The sequence below is a fragment of the Dendropsophus ebraccatus genome, chromosome 3 (genome assembly GCF_027789765.1).
Source record: "Dendropsophus ebraccatus isolate aDenEbr1 chromosome 3, aDenEbr1.pat, whole genome shotgun sequence".
NCBI classification, from domain to species: Eukaryota; Metazoa; Chordata; class Amphibia; order Anura; family Hylidae; genus Dendropsophus; species Dendropsophus ebraccatus.
Window position 1 is genome coordinate 167,954,262 of NC_091456.1, and position 20,641 is coordinate 167,974,902.

The 20,641-nt window shown below is 47.0% G+C and overlaps 1 protein-coding gene across 1 annotated transcript in view; it reads right to left on the reverse strand.

Annotated features, from left to right (window-relative positions):
- CPLANE1 (ciliogenesis and planar polarity effector complex subunit 1) overlaps positions 1–19,510 on the reverse strand; it is a 45,069-nt gene extending 25,559 nt beyond the window's left edge. Inside the window, exons 1-19 of the mRNA XM_069963551.1 lie at positions 19,410–19,510; positions 18,150–18,286; positions 17,740–17,863; positions 15,816–15,935; positions 15,197–15,432; positions 13,609–13,715; positions 12,932–13,088; positions 12,747–12,850; positions 12,148–12,330; positions 8,576–8,831; positions 7,570–7,725; positions 6,420–7,150; positions 5,697–5,908; positions 4,400–4,480; positions 3,689–3,868; positions 3,098–3,268; positions 1,660–1,882; positions 1,262–1,401; positions 434–651 (exon numbers count right to left, since the gene is read on the reverse strand). Of these exons, the coding sequence (XP_069819652.1) occupies positions 434–651; positions 1,262–1,401; positions 1,660–1,882; positions 3,098–3,268; positions 3,689–3,868; positions 4,400–4,480; positions 5,697–5,908; positions 6,420–7,150; positions 7,570–7,725; positions 8,576–8,831; positions 12,148–12,330; positions 12,747–12,850; positions 12,932–13,088; positions 13,609–13,715; positions 15,197–15,432; positions 15,816–15,935; positions 17,740–17,863; positions 18,150–18,230 (3,480 nt within the window). The 5' untranslated portion in view covers positions 18,231–18,286; positions 19,410–19,510. The remainder of the gene's footprint in view (positions 1–433; positions 652–1,261; positions 1,402–1,659; positions 1,883–3,097; positions 3,269–3,688; positions 3,869–4,399; positions 4,481–5,696; positions 5,909–6,419; positions 7,151–7,569; positions 7,726–8,575; positions 8,832–12,147; positions 12,331–12,746; positions 12,851–12,931; positions 13,089–13,608; positions 13,716–15,196; positions 15,433–15,815; positions 15,936–17,739; positions 17,864–18,149; positions 18,287–19,409) is intronic.
- Between the last annotated feature and the right edge of the window lie 1,131 nt (positions 19,511–20,641).

The following is a 20,641-nucleotide window of genomic DNA, read 5'->3' on the forward strand; positions in this document are numbered from 1 at the left end:
GCTTCCCTCTCAATTGCCTTAGGCTTCTTAATACCTTGGTATAACCCTTCCTTGCAGCATTGCTGCCGTTTCTTTCATTTTTGCTCACATAATACCTTACACAACCAGTGCATCAGTAACCCCTCCTCTCCTGCGTCATCTATAGTACTGTATCAACCCGGCACCAGATTTAGTGCATTTTCATTAACGTGACATAGCAAAAAGGAGAATAAATTCTGCTGTGATTGGCCAGAGAAGTAAGAAAAAGTAAGTCAAGTGCGAGCACTACTGGCAAATAGCTCAGCTCTGGTCCACCCCCCTAAAATAGGAAATAGCTGTGCACCATGGAGGAGACTGTCCTTTCTTGCATCATTCAAAAGAGTTAATGTAACAAAACTAGGTTCAGTACCCTTTCATACAATACAGAAGGGCAGCAAGTATGACTAACACTTACTTCACTGACTGAGGTGGGCTGTGGACAGTACAGCGGGGGTGCAGGGAGATACAAGCGATCCGGCACTAGGCCAGAGAACTTTCCACCTAGTTCCTTTGCTGATTCCATCAGCCGGTGCAGGGTGTCAGTGAGAATCTCGGCATCGGCCATCACGGCTGCTTTCAGCATCTCTTGCACTGAACTAAACAGCAAATCTGCATCTTCTTCCTCAATGGGATCTAAAGCGAAAGCAAAATTGAATAAAAATCTGGACAAATCAAACCCAAGACTGCACAGTAAAGCAGGGGTGCACAACCTGCGGCCCTACAGCTGCTGCAAAACAACAATTCCCTTAATGTCTGAACACCTCCTGTCTATTCAGGCATGATGGGAATTGTAGTTTTGCAACAGCTGGAGGGCTTTAGGGTGTGTACCCCTGCATTAAAGGAAAGGTTCACAATCGTAGCAATGTTAATAATGCTTTAAGTCTGCAGGTCTCATCTATACATCTCCATCTCCGACTACAAACAAGATACAAATAGTCAGATCCTGTGATCATATGGTCATCTATATGTACCCAGTTCCTTGACAACTAGCCATACTGCACGCGTTGGCAAGAAATGGTGGTTAAATGTACTACATCAGGATGATTACAAAGGTTTATTGACAGTCAGTTACCAAGGAGGCAGATAGATCTGTGCTGCAAAAAACAATAGGTGATCAACTTAATTTGCAAAGTGGCTTTGTTCTTCGACAAAAAAAAAAAAAAAGTAAAATAAATTGTATGGTTTATAGTTTAAATTTCTCATCTCTGACTATGACAGCCACAATCAGACATAGTGCACTCACCAGTGAATTTCTTTGGTTGGGTGTGGACCCCATCTGTGGCGTCTGTAGCGGGAGGATGGCCCAGGAAGGACTGCAGCCTCTCCTGGAATATGTGAGCAGGAGACAGACACAGCGGCATGGCTGGAAACTCTCCTTTTCGTCTAAGATCAAGAACATGAAGAATAAGTACGGCAGATGAGTTAGAAGGTGATTTGTAAGAGATAAATTAAGGGTCCATTTACACAGAAAGATTATCTGCCAAAGATTTGAAGCCAAAGCCAGGAACAGACTATAAACAGGGATCAGGTCATAAAGGAAAGCCGGAGATTTCTCCTCTTTTCAAATCCATTCCTGGCTTTGGCTTCAAATCTTTGGCATATAATCTTTCTGTGTAAATGGACGCTAAGAGATGAGCCTACTCCTCCGCGGTGCCGCTCCTGTGCAGGTTATAAGCCACCGACATTGACACAGACATCTTCCAGTCTCCTAGCTTGTCCGCCAGCCACGCCGCTTCTGGTATCAGTCCGCCGACCAGGAGCAGGTCTAGAGTGTACTCCACAGTCCAGACGCTAGACAGGTTCTGATCTCTGACCACGCCGGCCACTATACTGCGCTGTAGAGGGACGACGCGAGGAAGCTTATCTGCGGGAAGGACAATGGTAGGTGGTATGATGCATCGTACAGGTTATCACTATCTGATAAAACCCAAAGCATCTGGCTTTTCCAGTATGAAGACTTATCCCTTGGCCACAATATAGGTCTTAGGTGTATGGTTAGCATGGGTCCGACCACTGACCCCCTGCGATTTGAAGAACAGGAAGCTCCCAACTAAATAGGGTGGAGTATGCACACTGTCAGTCTATTCATACCCTACAGGAGCTGCCAAACATAGCCGAGCATTGCAGTGCTATCCCCCAGAGCTCCATAGACAATGAATATAGCAACAGCCTATGTGCTGTACGCCAGTGATTGGACCTGACACTTATCCCCTATGCCTTTTAATGGTGACAAAACCCTTTAAGGAGCCTTGATTAGAAGATTGTGCTCAGAGCAGGCACTTTGCAACACTGTTTACAACATGATCCCAAACATAGAGGCTAAGGTTTGCTGCCAGTTTTTCAATCCATTGAAGCTAATGGGTAAAAGATTCTCAGGAAATCCGCAGCGGATACGATACATGTGAACATACACTAATCAAACTCTCCCGGCCTGCTCTTTCAGTGCTCCTCCTCCACTCAACGCTGTCAGCAGGTAACTGTTTACCGTTACATGGCGCATGCCTCCAGCATGTGCACAGTATGGGGGGGATAGCACAGACTAAGGCTGATAAACCACAAGGGAGATCCATTTCCAAGCCCTGAGGCCGTTGCAGGCCCGCCAAGTCAATCAGAGACTAAAGGCGGGACACCACTGCAGCTGCTGATTGGCAACATCAGAGACAGGGTGGTGAAAAGGCAGCAGCGCAGGAGCCAGGGGGGTAAGTGCGCTTTATTATTATAAAATAATAGTTTAGGTGCAGTTTTCATTCTGCCATTAAGTCTCACACTAAGCTGTGACGTCTTATTCTGTCTGTGATGATAAGGAGGAGTCTGCAGTAAAGTGATCTGTACAGCATTACAGCAACAGGTGACACAAGTAGATAGAGAAGACAACAGCTAAAGCTCACAGCTCAGCCTCCACCTTACTGAGTGCACTCTGTTAACTCTGTCAGGTGTCACATTCATGTCAATGGGACAGCTCCTGTCTATTGTTGCCCATGTCCATGAGGCTTGCTGTAAAGCATGTCACTAAATGCTGTTAACATAGCTCAGGCAAGATGGCCATAATAATGTAGAAAGGAATATAATTTAAGGTTACCTGTTGAAGCATGGAGAGGCGCCAGGACGCAGACGTTATGTGGAGGAAACACATACAGCAGCTGGTTGGTGAAATACGCCGTCATGAACCTGCCCATAGATCGGATCACAGCAAGTGCAGCATCTGGGTGAACCCGCTCCAACAACTGGTGACCCGGCGGATGAATTACTGCTGAAATAAAGCAATGGACAATGAAACGTGAGGCAAGTGATATAGAGCAAACATGTACAGATGTGACGCAGAGACAGATGATGCATTGCACTCTTCATATCATTGTGAAGGGATGTAAGATCAATAGTAAAAAGGTATAAAAAATGGTTTATAGCATGGATGGGAAAACTTCGTCCCTTCAGCTGTTGCAAAACTACAGCTCCATCATGCCCGGCCGGCGAAAGCTTTAGCTTTGGCTGTCTAAGCATGATGGGAATTTTAGTTTTGCAACAGCTGAAGGATTAAAGGTTCCCCATCCCTGGTCTATTGGGGATGGAGATGCCTGTATTAGTAATGGGTACGCCTCTATTATTCCTCTATGTATGGACCGATTCGGGCTCAGAGATCATTAGCACCAGATATAATGATCTCCGCACTTACCCGCAGCAGTCTCCCCTGAGGCACTTGGCTCGGCGTCGCTCAGCAGGTGTGATCGGATGAGCAGCTCTCTCACCAGCTGGTCGCACATCCCCTGGGCGTCATTCAGGTTGTAGTGATAGAGGTGACAGTAGAGAAGCGCCAGGTAGTAACGGGTCTGGAGTAACCCACATCTCCTTCCTCCTAAAACAAGATGCACCAATCTGCTAAGTCACACAGCCATACTACTACTAAAAGGAGTTAATTCTGTTTTAATCCTGTGTACCCTGTCTGCAGATGTTAATAGCAGGGGTCTGACCTGGTTTCTATAATGGAGGGACTGCAATCAGCTCCACTAATGAGCAGATGCTACAATTATGGCTGCACCACCAGCCTATGGCCAGGAGTGGCGCTATCTCCGCAGAACAATAAAAACCTATATAGGAGTTTATAACATATAGTATGAGTTTTATCATCTACATGGAGTTCCCTATGCCAACAGCTTCATCCTTGCATCAGAGTCCATACCTTCAATGTATATTACATACTATTCACATTCTTCTGGTTATCATAGTTGGGGTATTGCAGGGAGATTGTTCTGTATAGCACACTATGGAACACCATACAGTGAGTGAGAACAGAGGAAGGGCCTATATAAGATGACCCCTATATAAAATGCATCCTGGAACTATTAGGAACTTTATGTAAACTTCTGCAAAGTCTGGAACCATTTACCTCGAGCCATGGCCTCCTGTAACTCCCTCCTCCAGAACTCCACTGACTCTCTGTAAGATCCCAGCAAGAAATATTCTTCCCCTTGAAATAAGGTAAAGCACAGGTATCATCAATGTGAGTGACAATATGGAGTAGGTTAAAAAAAAAAAAAAAATCAATGAAACTTAGGTACAGCTGAGATAAACTGCAGGAAGATGCAAGAGGCTCTGAAACCAGTCTGGCCACACAGCACGCTGTTAAAGGGATTGTTTACCAAAATATTTTTTTCTTTCAAATCAACAGGTTCCGGTGCTTTGTAATTTACTTCTGTTAAAAAAAATCTCAAGTTTTTCAATACTTATCAGCTGCTGTATGTCCTGCAGGAAGTGGCGTATACTTTCTAGTCTGGATAGCAAGAGAGGTTTTCTGGTTTAAATTTTATTAGTTTTTTTAAGAACATATTACAAAAAAAGAGTCTATAAGCACTGACTTTAGTGCCAAAAGTAAAGTTAACATGTTTGCACAGGATTTGCTCCTGCTCTGGACAGTCCCTGACATGGACAGAGATGGCAGCAGAGAGCACTGTGTCAGTGTGGAAAGAAACTTCCACTTCCTGCAGGACATACAGCAGCTGATAAGCACTAGACTTGAGATAATTTTTTTTTTTTATAGAAGTAAATTACAAATCTCTGGCACCAGTTGATTTGGGGGAACAACCTCTTTAAGTCACTGGAATCTCACATTACACTGTCTTACCAACTTTGAACAAGCCCGGGCACCAGATTACATCCCTGTGAGTGCTAAAGACAATACACTGCTGACATTACTGTCCATCACTTCTTTGCTCACTGCGAAGAACCATCTTGGAATAAGGCCGCTCACACCCAGAACGAGCCATGCGCAAGCTAACACTGCTGAAGAGTGGACGGGCTGCTGATCAGCTGTGACATTGCTCCTGAGTTCAGGAGGGATGAGAAGGGCTTTGACACCATGACTATCTTTCTACTCACCTATATCCACCCCCTGGTCTGACGGGCTATAGCAGTAGCAGCTATAGACAGCAGGTTACATTAGCTGGAGTAAGAGTACATCACTAGCAGCTAATACATAGGATTCAGTAGGTGTCAGAGCCCTGCAAATCAGATAGTGATGGCCTCTTGAATACATACGAGTAGTCCACCTTTTTCCAGGCTCTTGAATATTAAGCTCAGGAATATTGCCTGGACCAGGAGATGTGCCAGTCAGATCTCACTGTGACGGTGTATAAGTCATTGTAGACCCCTGCCAGACACCAGGAAAGTGTAGCCAGTATAATTACCTGCAACAGGAAGAAGCTGGAGGCTCCCCGATAAACGTCCTCCCCCGCTCTGAAGCTCGGCCTGTATATGACACAACAGAAACCCAATGGATTTCTCTTCATCTTGGACCTCGGGTGCCAACTGCATCGACTGATGGAGAGAAATCTTCTTTCTTAACCGTGCCTGGTAGCAAAGGGTCTGATGATACAGGAGACGCCACAGCGATGTCAGCCTGTGATAAACAATAGGATACAATGATATCAACATTCATAAAACATACACCCCATATGCCCTTCAGGGGTCCAGGAAAGTTAAAGGGTTACTCCGGCAATTTTTTCCCCCAACTCAACTATTATAAATTATATAGATATGTATTTTACTTCTGTTTCAAAATCACCAGTCTTCAAGTGCTTATCAAATGCAGTATGTCCTGTAGGAAGTGGTGTATTTTTCCCAGTGCTCTCTGCTGGCACCTCTGTCCATGTCAGTAACTGTCCAGAGTAGTAGCAAATCCCCATAGAAAACCTCTCCTGCTCTGGACAGTTCCTGACATGGACAGAGGTGGCAGCAGAGAGCACAGTGTCAGACTGGAAAGAATACACAACTTCCTGCAGGACATACAGCTGCTGATAGGTACTGAAAGAGTGGAGATTTTTAAATAGAAACAAATTACAAATCTGTATAACTTTCTGACACCAGTTGATTTGAAAGAAAAAAAAATACCCCTTTATTCCACAATGTACCTTTTCTCAGACTTTATTCTCACTGCCCCATAATTTGGGGGTTCCTTAAGAATACACTGAAGCGTTGACCCCATAACCGGCTGCTTCATTGCTTCAAACAGCGGAGTCTTCAGAGAGTCCAGACAAGCCGCATCACCCATTGTCGGTGCTCCAGAGATGGACTCAAACTTAGATGCATAGATTGCTGTCAGGTTCTGGGAAACCATCTTTATCAGGCAGAAGCTTTCCAGGAGACTCTTGGAGAGACATGACGGCTGGTGCTGGAGGAGGATCAGCCGGACGGCCTCTGCGGTCAGTTTTATCACATGCCCCATGGTCTGGCGTGGAGCCACATCCCAGCACAGCACAGTAAGGCACTGGTGAAAGATAGAAACGTATGACCTCCAGGGGTCGCCTCTTGCCTTCTTTTTGGAAGGTTTATCAGGTTGGAGCATTGGGCATTTGGGATTCTGAAGAATAGAGAAGTAGTGAGTCAGGCAGCCGACAGCGTAGTGCAACAAGGCGCCCGTCTGTGCCACGCCGCCCATAGACACCCCCACAGCCCACGCTGTCAGTACAGTCCTGCGTATGCGCAGCAGCTCGCTGAGGACATCGCTCTTCTCCGCATATTGGTCACTAGCGTGGATAGTGTCAAACATGGAAGCAAACTCCAGTCTGCCGTGCTCAGCTCTGCCATACGTGCCATCTGGTGGAGCGGTGTACTCCTGATCATCTGACTCCTCGCTGTCCTCCTGACAACAAGAAAAAGGTAAGAACACTGGAGTACATTCCCTGACATACCGCAAGGAGTACACAAAAGTTCAGTTCAGCACAATGGACTCTCCGGTGGTGCACGTAGATAGGAACAAGTCCCGTTCAAACAAGAAAATAAATTTCTTGGCACTGACCAATCATACAGTTGATTGGCGAGTGCCGGGAAATGAATTTTATACTGGAAGGAGTAACACTGACAATATGGGCACCATGATATCCTCCATGCATCTGCCCCCCCCCCATTCCTGCAGATAGGATAGAACATTCACAGTAGTTATAGGGGACCAGACACCCCTCATGTTTGGGTCGCTGATGGTCAGAACCAATAGTTCTGGTATATCCATCTTTTTGGCTAGTGACAGACGGTTATATGTATTTCCACCACCCCCCTCACTACCTGTGCTAGAAGCTTCTCCAGCTGTCCGCAGATCTCCTCCTCCTCCTGGAGAAAGCTCGGCACATGTGACATGGCGGACGGCTCTTTCAAAGAGTCTTTTAATAATGTGGCTTTTAGTGAAGAAAACGTCCTCAGTTTCATCCCATTTTTCTTTGACTACAAAAAAACAAAAAAAAACAAATTGTAACCAAATTTATGGCAGTCTCTGATGTCAGGGCTCCCCCTTAACTTCCCCTAGTATGTAGCAGTAGAGGGCATTCTAACACTTATGTAGCAGCAGGGGGCGCCCTAACAAGTTTGTAACAGCAGGGGGCACTCCCTAAGAAGTGTATAAAAGCAGGGGGTGCTTTAACAACAATGTAGCAGTAGGGGGCAGCAACCTAACAGGAAGGTAAAAATTGAAGGCCCCCAAAAGAGTGTGTAACAGCAGGGGGCGCCCAGACAAGTATGCAACAGCAGGGGGCGCCCAGACAAGTATGCAACAGCAGGGGGCGCCCAGACAAGTATGCAACAGCAGGGGGCGCCCAGACAAGTATGCAACAGCAGGGGGCGCCCAGACAAGTATGCAACAGCAGGGGGCGCCCAGACAAGTATGCAACAGCAGGGGGCGCCCAGACAAGTATGCAACAGCAGGGGGCGCCCAGACAAGTATGCAACAGCAGGGGGCGCCCAGACAAGTATGCAACAGCAGGGGGCGCCCAGACAAGTATGCAACAGCAGGGGGCGCCCAGACAAGTATGCAACAGCAGGGGGCGCCCAGACAAGTATGCAACAGCAGGGGGCGCCCAGACAAGTATGCAACAGCAGGGGGCGCCCAGACAAGTATGCAACAGCAGGGGGCGCCCAGACAAGTATGCAACAGCAGGGGGCGCCCAGACAAGTATGCAACAGCAGGGGGCGCCCAGACAAGTATGCAACAGCAGGGGATGTCACAACAAGTATATAATAGTAGCATCCTAACCAGAATATTAGCACAGGGGACACTATAACAAGTATGGTGTGGCACCTTTACTATGTGAAGCTTCTGTCGCACGTTCTCCAGTCTCTGGGCTGCGTCTAGCAGTAAAGCCTTCATGAAGTTCTGCGGAGAGAGATTGTCTGCGAAGCGCAGCGTGGTCACCATGTATCCATCGGACACCATGATGTAGGGCAGACGAGGGTGGCAGGTCACAGAATACCTCTGTCTCATGAGATCCGCCTCTGATGTCACCGACCCCAGCGAGTCATTGGGATTGGAGGCTTCTGGGATCGGCATTGGTGGCCTAAAATAGTTTAGTGAACATAAAATCAGGAATATCAGTCAATGAAATTTACAGGAACTATCTAGAAGAAAGTGGGGAGAGACATTGTGATGCCCAATCAGTGTATTGTACCGATTGCAACAAGAAGGTAAAAACAGTGACTGTGCCAGTGGCATCTCCATTATCTAAGGTGTTTTATTTCTCAGAGATTTTGGTAAGAAAGATACATTAGGGAACAGCTGGTATGGAGCAAGGGGGGAGGGGGCTAGTGTAGATGGAGGAGAAGGGGGAGGATCCTGGTGCAGATGTATCAGAGGGGGAGAGGATCCTGGTGCAGATGTAGGAGAGGGGGAGAGGATCCTGGTGCAGATGGAGGAGAGGGGGAGAGGATCCTGGTGCAAACGGAGGAGCGGGGGGAGAGGATCCTGGTGCAGATGTAGGAGAGGGGGAGAGGATCCTGGTGCAGCTGGAGGAGAGGGGGAGAGGATCCTGGTGCAGATGTATCAGAGGGGGAGAGGATCCTGGTGCCGATGTATCAGAGGGGGAGAGGATCCTGGTGCAGATGTATCAGTGGGGGAGAGGATCCTGGATCAGATGTAGGAGAGAGGGAGAGGATCCTGGTGCAGACAGAGGAGAGGGGGAGAGGATCCTGGTGCAAACAGAGGAGAGGGGGAGAGGATCCTGGTGCAAACAGAGGAGAGGGGGAGAGGATCCTGGTGCAGACAGAGGAGAGGGGGAGAGGATCCTGGTGCAGACAGAGGAGAGGGGGAGAGGATCCTGGTGCAGACGGAAGAGAGGGGGAAAGGATCCTGGTGCAGAGGGAAGAGAGGGGAGAGGATCCTGGTGCAGATGAAGGAGAGGGGGAGAGGATCCTGGTGCAGATGGAGGAGAGGGGAGAGGATCCTGGTGCAGACAGAGGAGAGGGGAGAGGATCCTGGTGCAGACAGAGGAGAGGGGGAGAGGATCCTGGTGCAGACGGAGGAGAGGGGGAGAGGATCCTGGTGCAGATGGAGGAGAGGGGGAGAGGATCCTGGTGCAGATGAAGGAGAGGGGGAGAGGATCCTGGTGCAGACAGAGGAGAGGGGGAGAGGATCCTGGTGCAGATGTATCAGTGGGGGAGAGGATCCTGGTGCAGATGTATCAGAGGGGGAGAGGATCCTGGTGCAGATGTAGGAGAGAGGGAGAGGATCCTGGTGCAGACAGAGGAGAGGGGGAAAGGATCCTGGTGCAGATGGAGGAGAGGGCGAGAGGATCCTAGTGCAGATGTAGGAAAAGGGGAAAGGATCCTGGTGCAGATGTAGGAAAAGGGGAAAGGATCCTGGTGCAGATGTAGGAGAGGGGAGAGGATCCTGGTGCAGATGGAGGAGAGGGGAGAGGATCCTGGTGCAGACAGAGGAGAGGGGGAGAGGATCCTGGTGCAGATGTATCAGTGGGGGAGAGGATCCTGGTGCAGATGTATCAGAGGGGGAGAGGATCCTGGTGCAGATGTAGGAGAGAGGGAGAGGATCCTGGTGCAGACAGAGGAGAGGGGGAAAGGATCCTGGTGCAGATGGAGGAGAGGGCGAGAGGATCCTAGTGCAGATGTAGGAAAAGGGGAAAGGATCCTGGTGCAGATGTAGGAAAAGGGGAAAGGATCCTGGTGCAGATGTAGGAGAGGGGAGAGGATCCTGGTGCAGATGGAGGAGAGGGGAGAGGATCCTGGTGCAGACGGAGGAGAGGGGAAAAGATCCTGGTGCAGATAGAGGAGAGGGGGGGGGGATCCTGGTGCAGATGGAGAAGAGCGGGGGAGGGATCCGAGGACAGAGAGTAGTAGAAAGGGGGACATTTTTCTGATTTATTTATAACATGAGACATAATAGGGTCAGTAGGAAAAAGATTAAAGGGAGGAAGTCCCAGAATTTATCCTATTTTCTTGTGCAGATTGTATGTTTAGTGCTCCTGTAACACCTTCTGCCCTCGCCCAGGAGGATCTGTACACAGGTCACATGATGCATTAGGGATAGTCACACTCAGCAGTGGTGAAGTGTTGACTCTAATACTTACACATATATGTCTGCAGGACAGAACAGATGAGAAAAGGAGGCTAGAATGAGAAAATGATGAGCGAGAAATAAATGGAAGGACAAGAGAAGATCACAGAAGAATGTGCAGAATATGGAAACAAGATCTAAGACAGTGGTGGAATGGAACCAGATATATAGAGGAAGATCAGTGCTCCCCAACCTGTGTTGCATGCTGGGAGTTGTAGTTGCAGCCAAAAGGTAGAGGAATTTTACTTTTACCGATCATGAGTTAGTGAAATAATTATTTCATGCTCAGACTACATGGGTTTTATTGTAGTCTGTTACCATGGAGATGTCAACAACAACACATATTGAGAGTGTAAAGATGCAACTAGCCTTCCCACCCTGCAGCATAAGATTACAGTGTTGGTGGCTAGGCCACAACAAAAATCTCTGTAAATGCAGGGTGTTAGCCCAGTGTGGGGGGTCCCCATAGGCTGTTATAAGGGACTGTTCACATAGAAAAAGAAAGTTCAGATTTGGATTTGGATTTTAAAGCTCCAATAGATTTCAGTGTAAGAATCCATGCAGAAACAAGCAATGAAACTTTTTTTTTTTATTCCAATAGGTCAGCCATCTTTGCACTCCTGCACTGCATAATACATTCAAAGGGGTACTTCAGTGAATATATTTTTTTTTTATTTTACAATAACTGGTGTCTGAGAGTTATACAGATTTGTAATTTATTTCTATTCGAAAATCTCAAGTCTTCTAGTACTTATCAGCTACTGTATGTCCTGCAGGAAGTGGTGTATTCTTTCCAGTCTCACACAGTGCTCTTTGCTGCCACCTCTGTCCATGTCAGGAACTGTTCAGAGCAGTAGAAAATCCCCATAGAAAACCTCTCCTGATCTGGACAGTTCCTGACACAGACAGAGGTGGCAGCAGAGAGCACTGTGTCAGGCTGGAAAAAATACACCACTTTCTGCAGGACATACCGCAGCTGATAAGTACTGGAAGACTTGAAACTTTTAAATAGAAGTTTGGAAGAAAGGATATGCAAAATAGCTCTCACACCTCTTGAGCAAAGAGAGTCTCCACAAGTCTTTATTACGGGCTCTCCTAAGGAGAGTCACTACCCCTTTGACCCAAATAGAAGTGAGAAATTTATATAGGTTTCTGACACCAGCTGATTTGGAAAAAAAAAAAAAAAAACACGCTGGAGTTGTCCTTCCAAGGGCCTAAATGTTGAGAGTTACATACTCGCCTCGAACCTCTGTATGATAGTGAAGGTCTGCAGTCAGATATCAAGCATGGTGTACTGCAACACTAACCTGTATGTAATCAATGGATGAAGTGGAATAAACTCTGCCGGACCAAATTCAATGCTACACCCAAAGGTGGTCAGAGTCAGGAGTTCACCCATACGAGTCAACAGAAGCAGTGACCCTCTCTTTAGTACACAGGCCAGGAAGAGACTATTCGCAGTCCAGGACATGTCAGCCACCCAATAAGACCTGCAAAAGCAAAACCCTTAAAACTAGAATCTTATGATGAACACTGCTTAAAAAGGTTGCACCGGCAATTTATTTTTCGTTCAAAATTTGTACAGATGTGTAAATTCCCTCTGTTCAAAAATCTCCAGTCTTCCAGTACTTATCAGCTGATGTATGTCCTGCAGGAAGTGATGTATTCTTTCCAGTCTGACACGGTGCTCTCTGCTGCCACCTTTGTCCATGTCAGGAACTGTCCAGAGCAGGAGAGGTTCCTGACAGAGACAGAAGTGGCAGCAGAGAGCACTGTGTAAGACTGGAAAGAATACACCACTTCCTGCAGGACATTCAGAAGTTGATAAGTACTGGAAGACTGAAGATTTTTATTATTTTTCAAAGTACCCCTTTAAAGAACAAATAAAAAGATGTGATTTTCTTACCTGAGTAACCTTGATGGTATCTGCTGATCCCTACTGCCGCAGCCCCGCAAGCTGCCACACACAGTGACAAAGTTCATTGTGTTAATAAAGAGCACACAGGTCTCCTGTAAGAAGGGAAGAGAAGGTGATCCCACCGCAGCCCCCTCAGATCCTGGAGGAGGGAGATCTACTTATTCTGACCGTACCTTAGGGTCTTTTTGGTTCAGTGCCAAGGTTAGGACCAATCCATCTCTGGAGAAGCGAGCCAGCAGAGCGCCTCTGGACTTCAATGGAGCACAGGAGGGGGCGACGCTGAGCACAGAGCAGTCCTGTTGTGTCCAGTGGACATGGTACGGGGCCACACTAAGGGAAGAATGACCCTATATATAACTAATATATTATATATATGCATATATACATACATATACACACATACATTTATACAAGCATGTACACACTTTCCTTCCTGCAATGAAGCATTGCACATAGTGTATTGAGCAAGCCCCCTTCTCCATTAAAGCTAACAGAAAGGGAGTGGGATAAAAAAAAAATTGAGAAGTAATACAGTTGTCTCCAGTCTAGACAATGCTCTGTGAGCTCTAAAGCCTGGACTCCAGACTGATACATTGTACATAGCTAGCCCTGCTCTCAGCTAAGAGGAGTATAGAGCTGAGCCAGATCCTTTGCTATCCTGGGAGATAAGCTGTGCCATCTGCCAGCATCCCTCGCTATGGTAATAACCCTGCAGGGCTGGTGCATACACTTCTATGGAGAAGGCAGGGGGAAGTTGTAACATAATGCTAAGTAACCAGTAATGTGTATAAAGTACAGACCCCTCTTCCCCTTTAATTCTCGGCTTATTATATAGGTGTGCAGCCTTTACCTGTGTAATTTCTGCTCTCTCTCGAACCATCGTAGAGCCAGGAAAGTCATCACAAGCCGCGATCCAGAATAGAAGACAAATGTGCACAGACAGCTGTCACCCAACACCTATAAAGAAAGGAACAAGCGTCACAGCAGGACCAAGTCACTGGACAAGACCAGGGAATGCAGGGGGGCAATCAGTACGACCACCTGTAAACCAGGGAGCTGTGCAAGTGCTGCACTGCTCCATTCATATTCTATGGGAGCAGAGAAAACAGCCAAGTACAGTGCTCAGCTGCCCGGCTCCCATAGAGAATAAACTGGACTATCCATCTGACATGCAGAATTATCAGTGCTGTATCCAGCTTAGACAATGCTCTGTGAGCTAAGTGGATACAATTGTATCACTTCTCAGCTGAGAGCAGGAATAGCTATGTACAATGTATCAGTCTGGAGTCCAGGCTGTAGAGCTCACAGAGCATTGTCTAGACTGGATACAATTGTATCACTTCTCAGCTGAGAGCAGGAATAGCTATGTACAATGTATCAGTCTGGAGTCCAGGCTGTAGAGCTCACAGAGCATTGTCTAGACTGGATACAACTGTATCACTTCTCAGCTGAGAGCAGGACTAGCTATGTACAATGTATCAGTCTAGGCTCTTTAGCTCACAAAGCATTGTCTAAGCTGGATACAATGAAGACGACTAGCAATATACTGGTTATGGCCTCTATTCTCTTCCACTCTCAGCCATCACGTTGTTAACCCCTTCCCGTCAGTAACGTGTATATATACATTCTTGCAGTGACGGGGCTCCTGATGTGTGTGGGACCGTTACAGTGAGAGCGGTTCCGCACACACCAGTGTGTCTGGGCCGGAGGTAATGAAAGGCCATGCTGCGGGGGGTAAGTTACTTATCTCTGTCCTGTCTGATCGGGAATCCATGTATAGGGTCTGCTCTCAGGCAGCCTCTATGCATAGATCGCCGATAACACTGATCTATGCTAGGATAGATCAGTATATGCAATCTATTGATTGCATGTTTTACAGTAATAAAAAGTGTAAAAAAAAAAAGTGTAATAAAAAAAATTTTTTAAACGTATTAAAAAACCCTTATAAACCCCCTTCCAATAAAAGTTTAAAATACCCCCTAGCCCATTATAAAAATAAAAATAATAAAAAATAAACATTTTACATATCGTAGCGTGCGGAATTGTCCGATCTATTAACATATAACATTGTTTCCGCACGGTGAACGGAGTAAATGAAAAAAACAAAAAAAAAAAAAACACCAGGATAGCTGATTTTAGTAAATAATGTATCAGAAATTTTTTTTTTATAAAAAGCTATCAAAATTTATCTGTTACACCAATATAATATTAATAAAAACTAGAGATCATGGCACAAAAAAATGACACCTGACCAGCCCTGTAGGTGGAAAAATAAAAGCGCTATGGCTCTTAGAAGGCGGGGAGGAACATTGCATTGATCTGTCCTGGACTTTTGTGCATCAATGGGCTCGGTCTTAAAGGGGTTAAATACTAGAGAAAAATGTAAACAAATTTTATCAGAAAGTTGAAGATCTTCCAAGTGAGAGGACGGGCTGTACCTCACTACTGATGAAGATGGCGTGCACCGTCGCCTCTTTATCGGTCACACCTGGAAACACCGCGCTGTCACTCTGCTCTATCTTGCTCCACCGGCATTGCAGGATCCGCTTCTTCTGGGACAGGAGCTGAGGCTTCTCCTCTGTGTTTTCCCACAGGTAGACGCAGCCGGTGTGAAGTGCCAGGAGGACTCTGCCGCCATCACCACTCACGTAGAGGTGCAACCTCAAAGAGTGTCCTGAGAGAGGAAACCAAAGAGTATAAGACATCCAGGATCCCATTATACCCTCCCTCTAATGTCCGCTCAGTATGTGTGCACCACATAGAAGGGCCTATCTAGGACACAGGGAAGAGGAAGGTATAATGGTAGGACAGATCCTCAATGTGTTATCGGTGGGGTCTAGAAACCCCACACATTGCATCACCCTCATTACAGTAACTAACACAGCGCCCCCCAAGTCTATGTGGTTATGTCTGGTACTGCAGCTCCACTCACTTAAGGTAATGTATACTGTGCTTCCCTTCCTTATAATATAATATATTGATGCCCTTTTATACAGCGCAAGAGGAGGACATCAGGCTGCTGGTCAGACCAGGGACAAGCCTTTGCATACTGTTTACCTTGAGCCGATGCGATTTCTCCAGAGATCTCGTCACTCGCTGGAATGATCTGCAGACAGTCCGTGTCCTTATTCCACAGAGACAGCTCCCCCGAGAGGTGAAGGGCGGCAAGCCAGGCTCCTGAACGAGAGCAGAAAAGGGTTTACAATTCTAACCTTAAAGGGGCACTCCGGAACAAAATAAACTGGTGTCAGAAAGTTTTACAGATTTATCAATAATTCCGACTGTAAAATCACCATTCTTCCAGTACTAGTTATTTAAAAATATTTTTTCTCCAGAGTTCCCCTTTAACTTACCTCTTATCTGCAAAACTTCACATTAGAAGATGCAAAGAAAGGAATATACAGTACTATCCTCTTATTGAGGTCCAGGTAACACAACATACGGCACATTTACAACCCAATACTGAGGGAAACAAAGAGAAGAGCCTGAGGCTGCACTGCAGGACACCAATAAGGCGCAGTGCCGTCATGGAGACCATGTGTGGATAGAGAACAACAAATGCATCAATGTCCTCTGATATACACAACTTCCAATTGGGTCAGAATCCCAGTGATCAGCATGTATCCCCTAGCCTACAGTCAAGGGATAAACTGCGATGGGAATATCACTGTAAAGCATAACTGTCATTAAGGGTGCCTTCACACCAACCGTATCGCAGTAGAAAATCCGCTGCGGATCCGCAGCAGATTTGACTAAATGAATGAACACAGCATTAAATACGCACTGTCAAATCCGCTGCGGATCCGCAGCAGATTTGTAAGTGCGGTTTGATGCTGTGTTCATTCATTTAGTTAAATCTGCTGCGGATCTGCTGCGGATCCGCAGCGGATTTTCTGCTGCGATACGGTAGGTGTGAAGGCACCCTTATATGTCATTTTTCAGGAATCAATAAATATCAATAGTACAAGCGATTTTAAGAAACTCTGTAAAAGGATTTATCGAGCAAAAGAGTTTCCTTCTGTAGTCAAAAAGCTGTTTTCCAGCCTCCCCCCCCCCCCACCATTCCCACCTCTCTTCAGGAGAAGCAAGATTCCTATGTCCATTATGCTGTATGGAGAGGGGAGGGGTGTAGGGGGATGAGTGAGCACGGAGAGAAGAAAAGGAAGCCCTGCAAAACACTACATCCTGCGATCTTCTCTCACTCAGCTCCCAGAAAAGCAAACTTAAATAAAACGTATTACAGTTTCTTAAAATCGATTGTACTATTGATTTCTGCAAAAAAAAAAAAAAAAAATTCAATTACACTACATTTTTGTAATCGGTTTTTTTTCATCCTTTTTTTGCAAAAAAATGGAGGAAAAACGGATGCATTCTAAAAAAAAAAAAAAAACTGGATCAAAACGGATCGTATGATTTTTTTTTTTAACGTACACAGAAACGTAGTCGACCTCATTTTTGTGTCCGTTTAAAAAAAAACTGATCCGTTTTCTTAGAATGGAATTCAATGGAAAACTGATCAAAACGGATGCACACACATGCATCTGTTTAAAAAAAAAAAAAAAACGGATGAGAAAAACGGATTGTAAAAACGTAGTGTGAACCCAGCTTTACCCTTTAAATGGAAAATGTCCCTATAGCGGCCGGTTTCATACCGTGATCCTGTGTGTCGTTCTCTTGATATTAGCAGTTTATTCCCTATTGCCCCCCAGTGCACCAATCCACCCAGGCCGGTCTGCCCCTTCTAATGAATTCCAGCAATGCGGGACGGACAGGGGCAGATTGGGCACAGAGAGAGGTAACCCCACCAAAAAACCTAATTAGCATAGGGAATAAACTGCTAATATCACAAAACAATGCTGACCTCCAGCCTCAGCGCCATGTGCCCTATAGGGAGATGCCTCCAACCTGCTGGCACTTTCCCTTCAAGGAGGATGTAGTGACTGAAATGTAGTCCCCAAACCAGACAATCAAAGCTCCGCACCATTATCAGATGCCGCGAAGGTCACAATGTTGCTCTTCTTGAAAAACGTCTTCTTCACATTGCCGGAGCGCAGCTTTATCTCACTGACCTGCCGCTCATCTACTAGGAACACCGCTTCCTTCTCCTAGAAGAAGAATACAGGAGGATGAGTGCAGCTCTGGAGCATAATACAGAAGGTAACTCAGGATCAGTAATAAAGTATGTACACAGTGACCCCACCAGCAGAATAGTGAGCACAGCTCTAAAGTATAATACAGGATGTAACTCAGGATCAGTACAGGATAAGTAATGTAATGTATGTACATAGTGAGCCCACCAGCAGAATAGTGACTGCAGCTCTGGAGTATAAGGATGTAGCCATAATACAATGTACAGGCTATAAACAGATCTTTGGTGATTTTGGCACTAACCTGCCCCAACCAGCACAGCCTGGGACACGGCTTCTTCCTCTTGATGCTGGTCGACAGAAGGACCTCAAGAGAGACGTCCATGTTCTTATAACATAGCAGTGATCTGCTGCAGCTGACTGGATCGGATCACTGGGTACCTGGGGGTATGAACAGATGTGAGAGCGGCTCCCGGATGTGCCAAACATAACAAATGGTGGCACATACCACACCTGGAACCAAACCTACACCGTACACCACTAAATTGTCTACAGTGACCCATCAATCACCACAATGATACCGCACCACCACCATAATAACACCGTGCCCCCCAGCACCACCACCATAATGCCGCTGTGCCCCCCAGCACCACCACCATAATCACACCCAGCACCACCACCATAATGCCACTGTGCCACCCAGCACCACCACCATAATGACACCCTGCCACCCAGCACCTCCACCATAATGACACCCTGCCACCCAGCACCACCACCATAATGCCGCTGTGCCCTCCAGCACCACCACCATAATGCCGCTGTGCCACCCAGCACCAACACCATAATGCCGCTGTGCCACCCAGCACCACCACCACAATGGCACTGTGCCCCCCAGCACCACCACCATAATGCCGCTGTGCCACCCAGCACCACCACCACAATGGCACTGTGCCCCTGCCACAATGATACCACACCACCACCAGAATGCCGCTGTGCCCCCCAGCACCACCACCAGAATGCCGCTGTGCCACCCAGCACCACCACCATAATGCCGCTGTGCCACCCAGCACCACCACAATGGCACTCCGCCCCCGCCACAATGATAACGCACCACCACAATAACACCGTGCCCCCCAGCACCACCACCATAATGCCACTGTGCCACCCAGCACCACCACCATAATGCCACTGTGCCACCCAGCACCACCACCATAATGCCACTGTGCCACCCAGCACCACCACAATGGCACTCCGCCCCCGCCACAATGATAACGCACCACCACAATAACACCGTGCCCCCCAGCACCACCACCATAATGCCACTGTGCCACCCAGCACCACCACCATAATGCCACTGTGCCACCCAGCACCACCACCATAATGACACTGTGCCCCCGACACAATGATACCGCACCACCACCATAATGACACCCTGCCACCCAGCACCACCACCATAATAACACTGTGCCACCCAGCACCACCACCATAATGCCACTGTGCCACCCAGTCCTCACTGCATGCTGGGAGTAGTAGTTCCTCCGCAGCTGCCCGGGCGCCCCCTCACCTCAGCCCGTGCTCCCGCTGTACAGCCCGGCTCCCGCCCCCTGACATGCCGGACACAGCCCCGGGAAGACGAGCGGCAACCAGGGAAAGCATCAACACTGCGCTGGGTACGGAGCGCTGACGTCACGGGGTCATGTGACATCGGTCATGTGACTCGGCGATTTAGGCGGGCTTACAGAAGAGACTACAGTTACCGTTACCCTGACAGGACGAGCGTATAGAGGGCGCCATACTGCTGGGGGGATGAGAGGAGTGATACTATTTACATGGGACTGCCTGGTGAAGTGTGCGTTATTCTGCTGGATGGTATCAGTGATACAATAGTCTCCACAGGACTAGCTATGTACAATGTATCAGTCTGGAGTCCAGGCTGTAGAGCTCACAGAGCATTGTCTAGACTGGATACAATTGTATCACTTCTCAGCTGAGAGCAGGACTAGCTATGCACAATGTATCAGTCTGGAGTCCAGGCTGTAGAGCTCACAGAGCATTGTCTAGACTGGATACAATTGTATCACTTCTCAGCTGAGAGCAGGACTAGCTATGTACAATGTATCAGTCTGGGGTCCAGGCTGTAGAGCTCACAGAGCATTGTCTAGACTGGATACAACTGTATCACTTCTCAGCTGAGAGCAGGACTAGCTATGTACAATGTATCAGTCTGGGGTCCAGGCTATAGAGCTCAATATACAGTATATACACTGCTCAAAAAAATAAAGGGAACCCTCAAATAACACATCCTAGATCTGGATGAATAAAATATTATCATTGAATGAATTGTTCTGTACAAAGTTGAATGAGCTGACAACAAAATCACACAAAAATCATCAATGGAAATCACATTTATTAACCCATGGAGGCCTGGATTTAGAGTCACACACACAATTAAAGTAGAGAAACACACTACAGGCTGATCCAACTTGAATGTAATGTCCTTAAAGTGACTCTGTACCCACAATCTGATCCCCCCCCCTATCTTCAGATAGCTGGTTTTAATCCAAGATCTGTCCTGGGGTCCATTCGGCAGGTGATGCAGTTATTGTCCTAAAAAACAACTTTTAAACTTGCAGCCCTGTGTCAAACTGGTATGGCCTAGATTGTGTATGCATTAGGCTGGCACACCCTCTCTGTCCCTCCTCATCATTAGGAATGCTCCAGGCAGATTGTCTCCTGTTCATCACTTGTGTCAGCACGGCACATGGGCTGGATCGTTAGGGCATCTGTGCAGTGTTC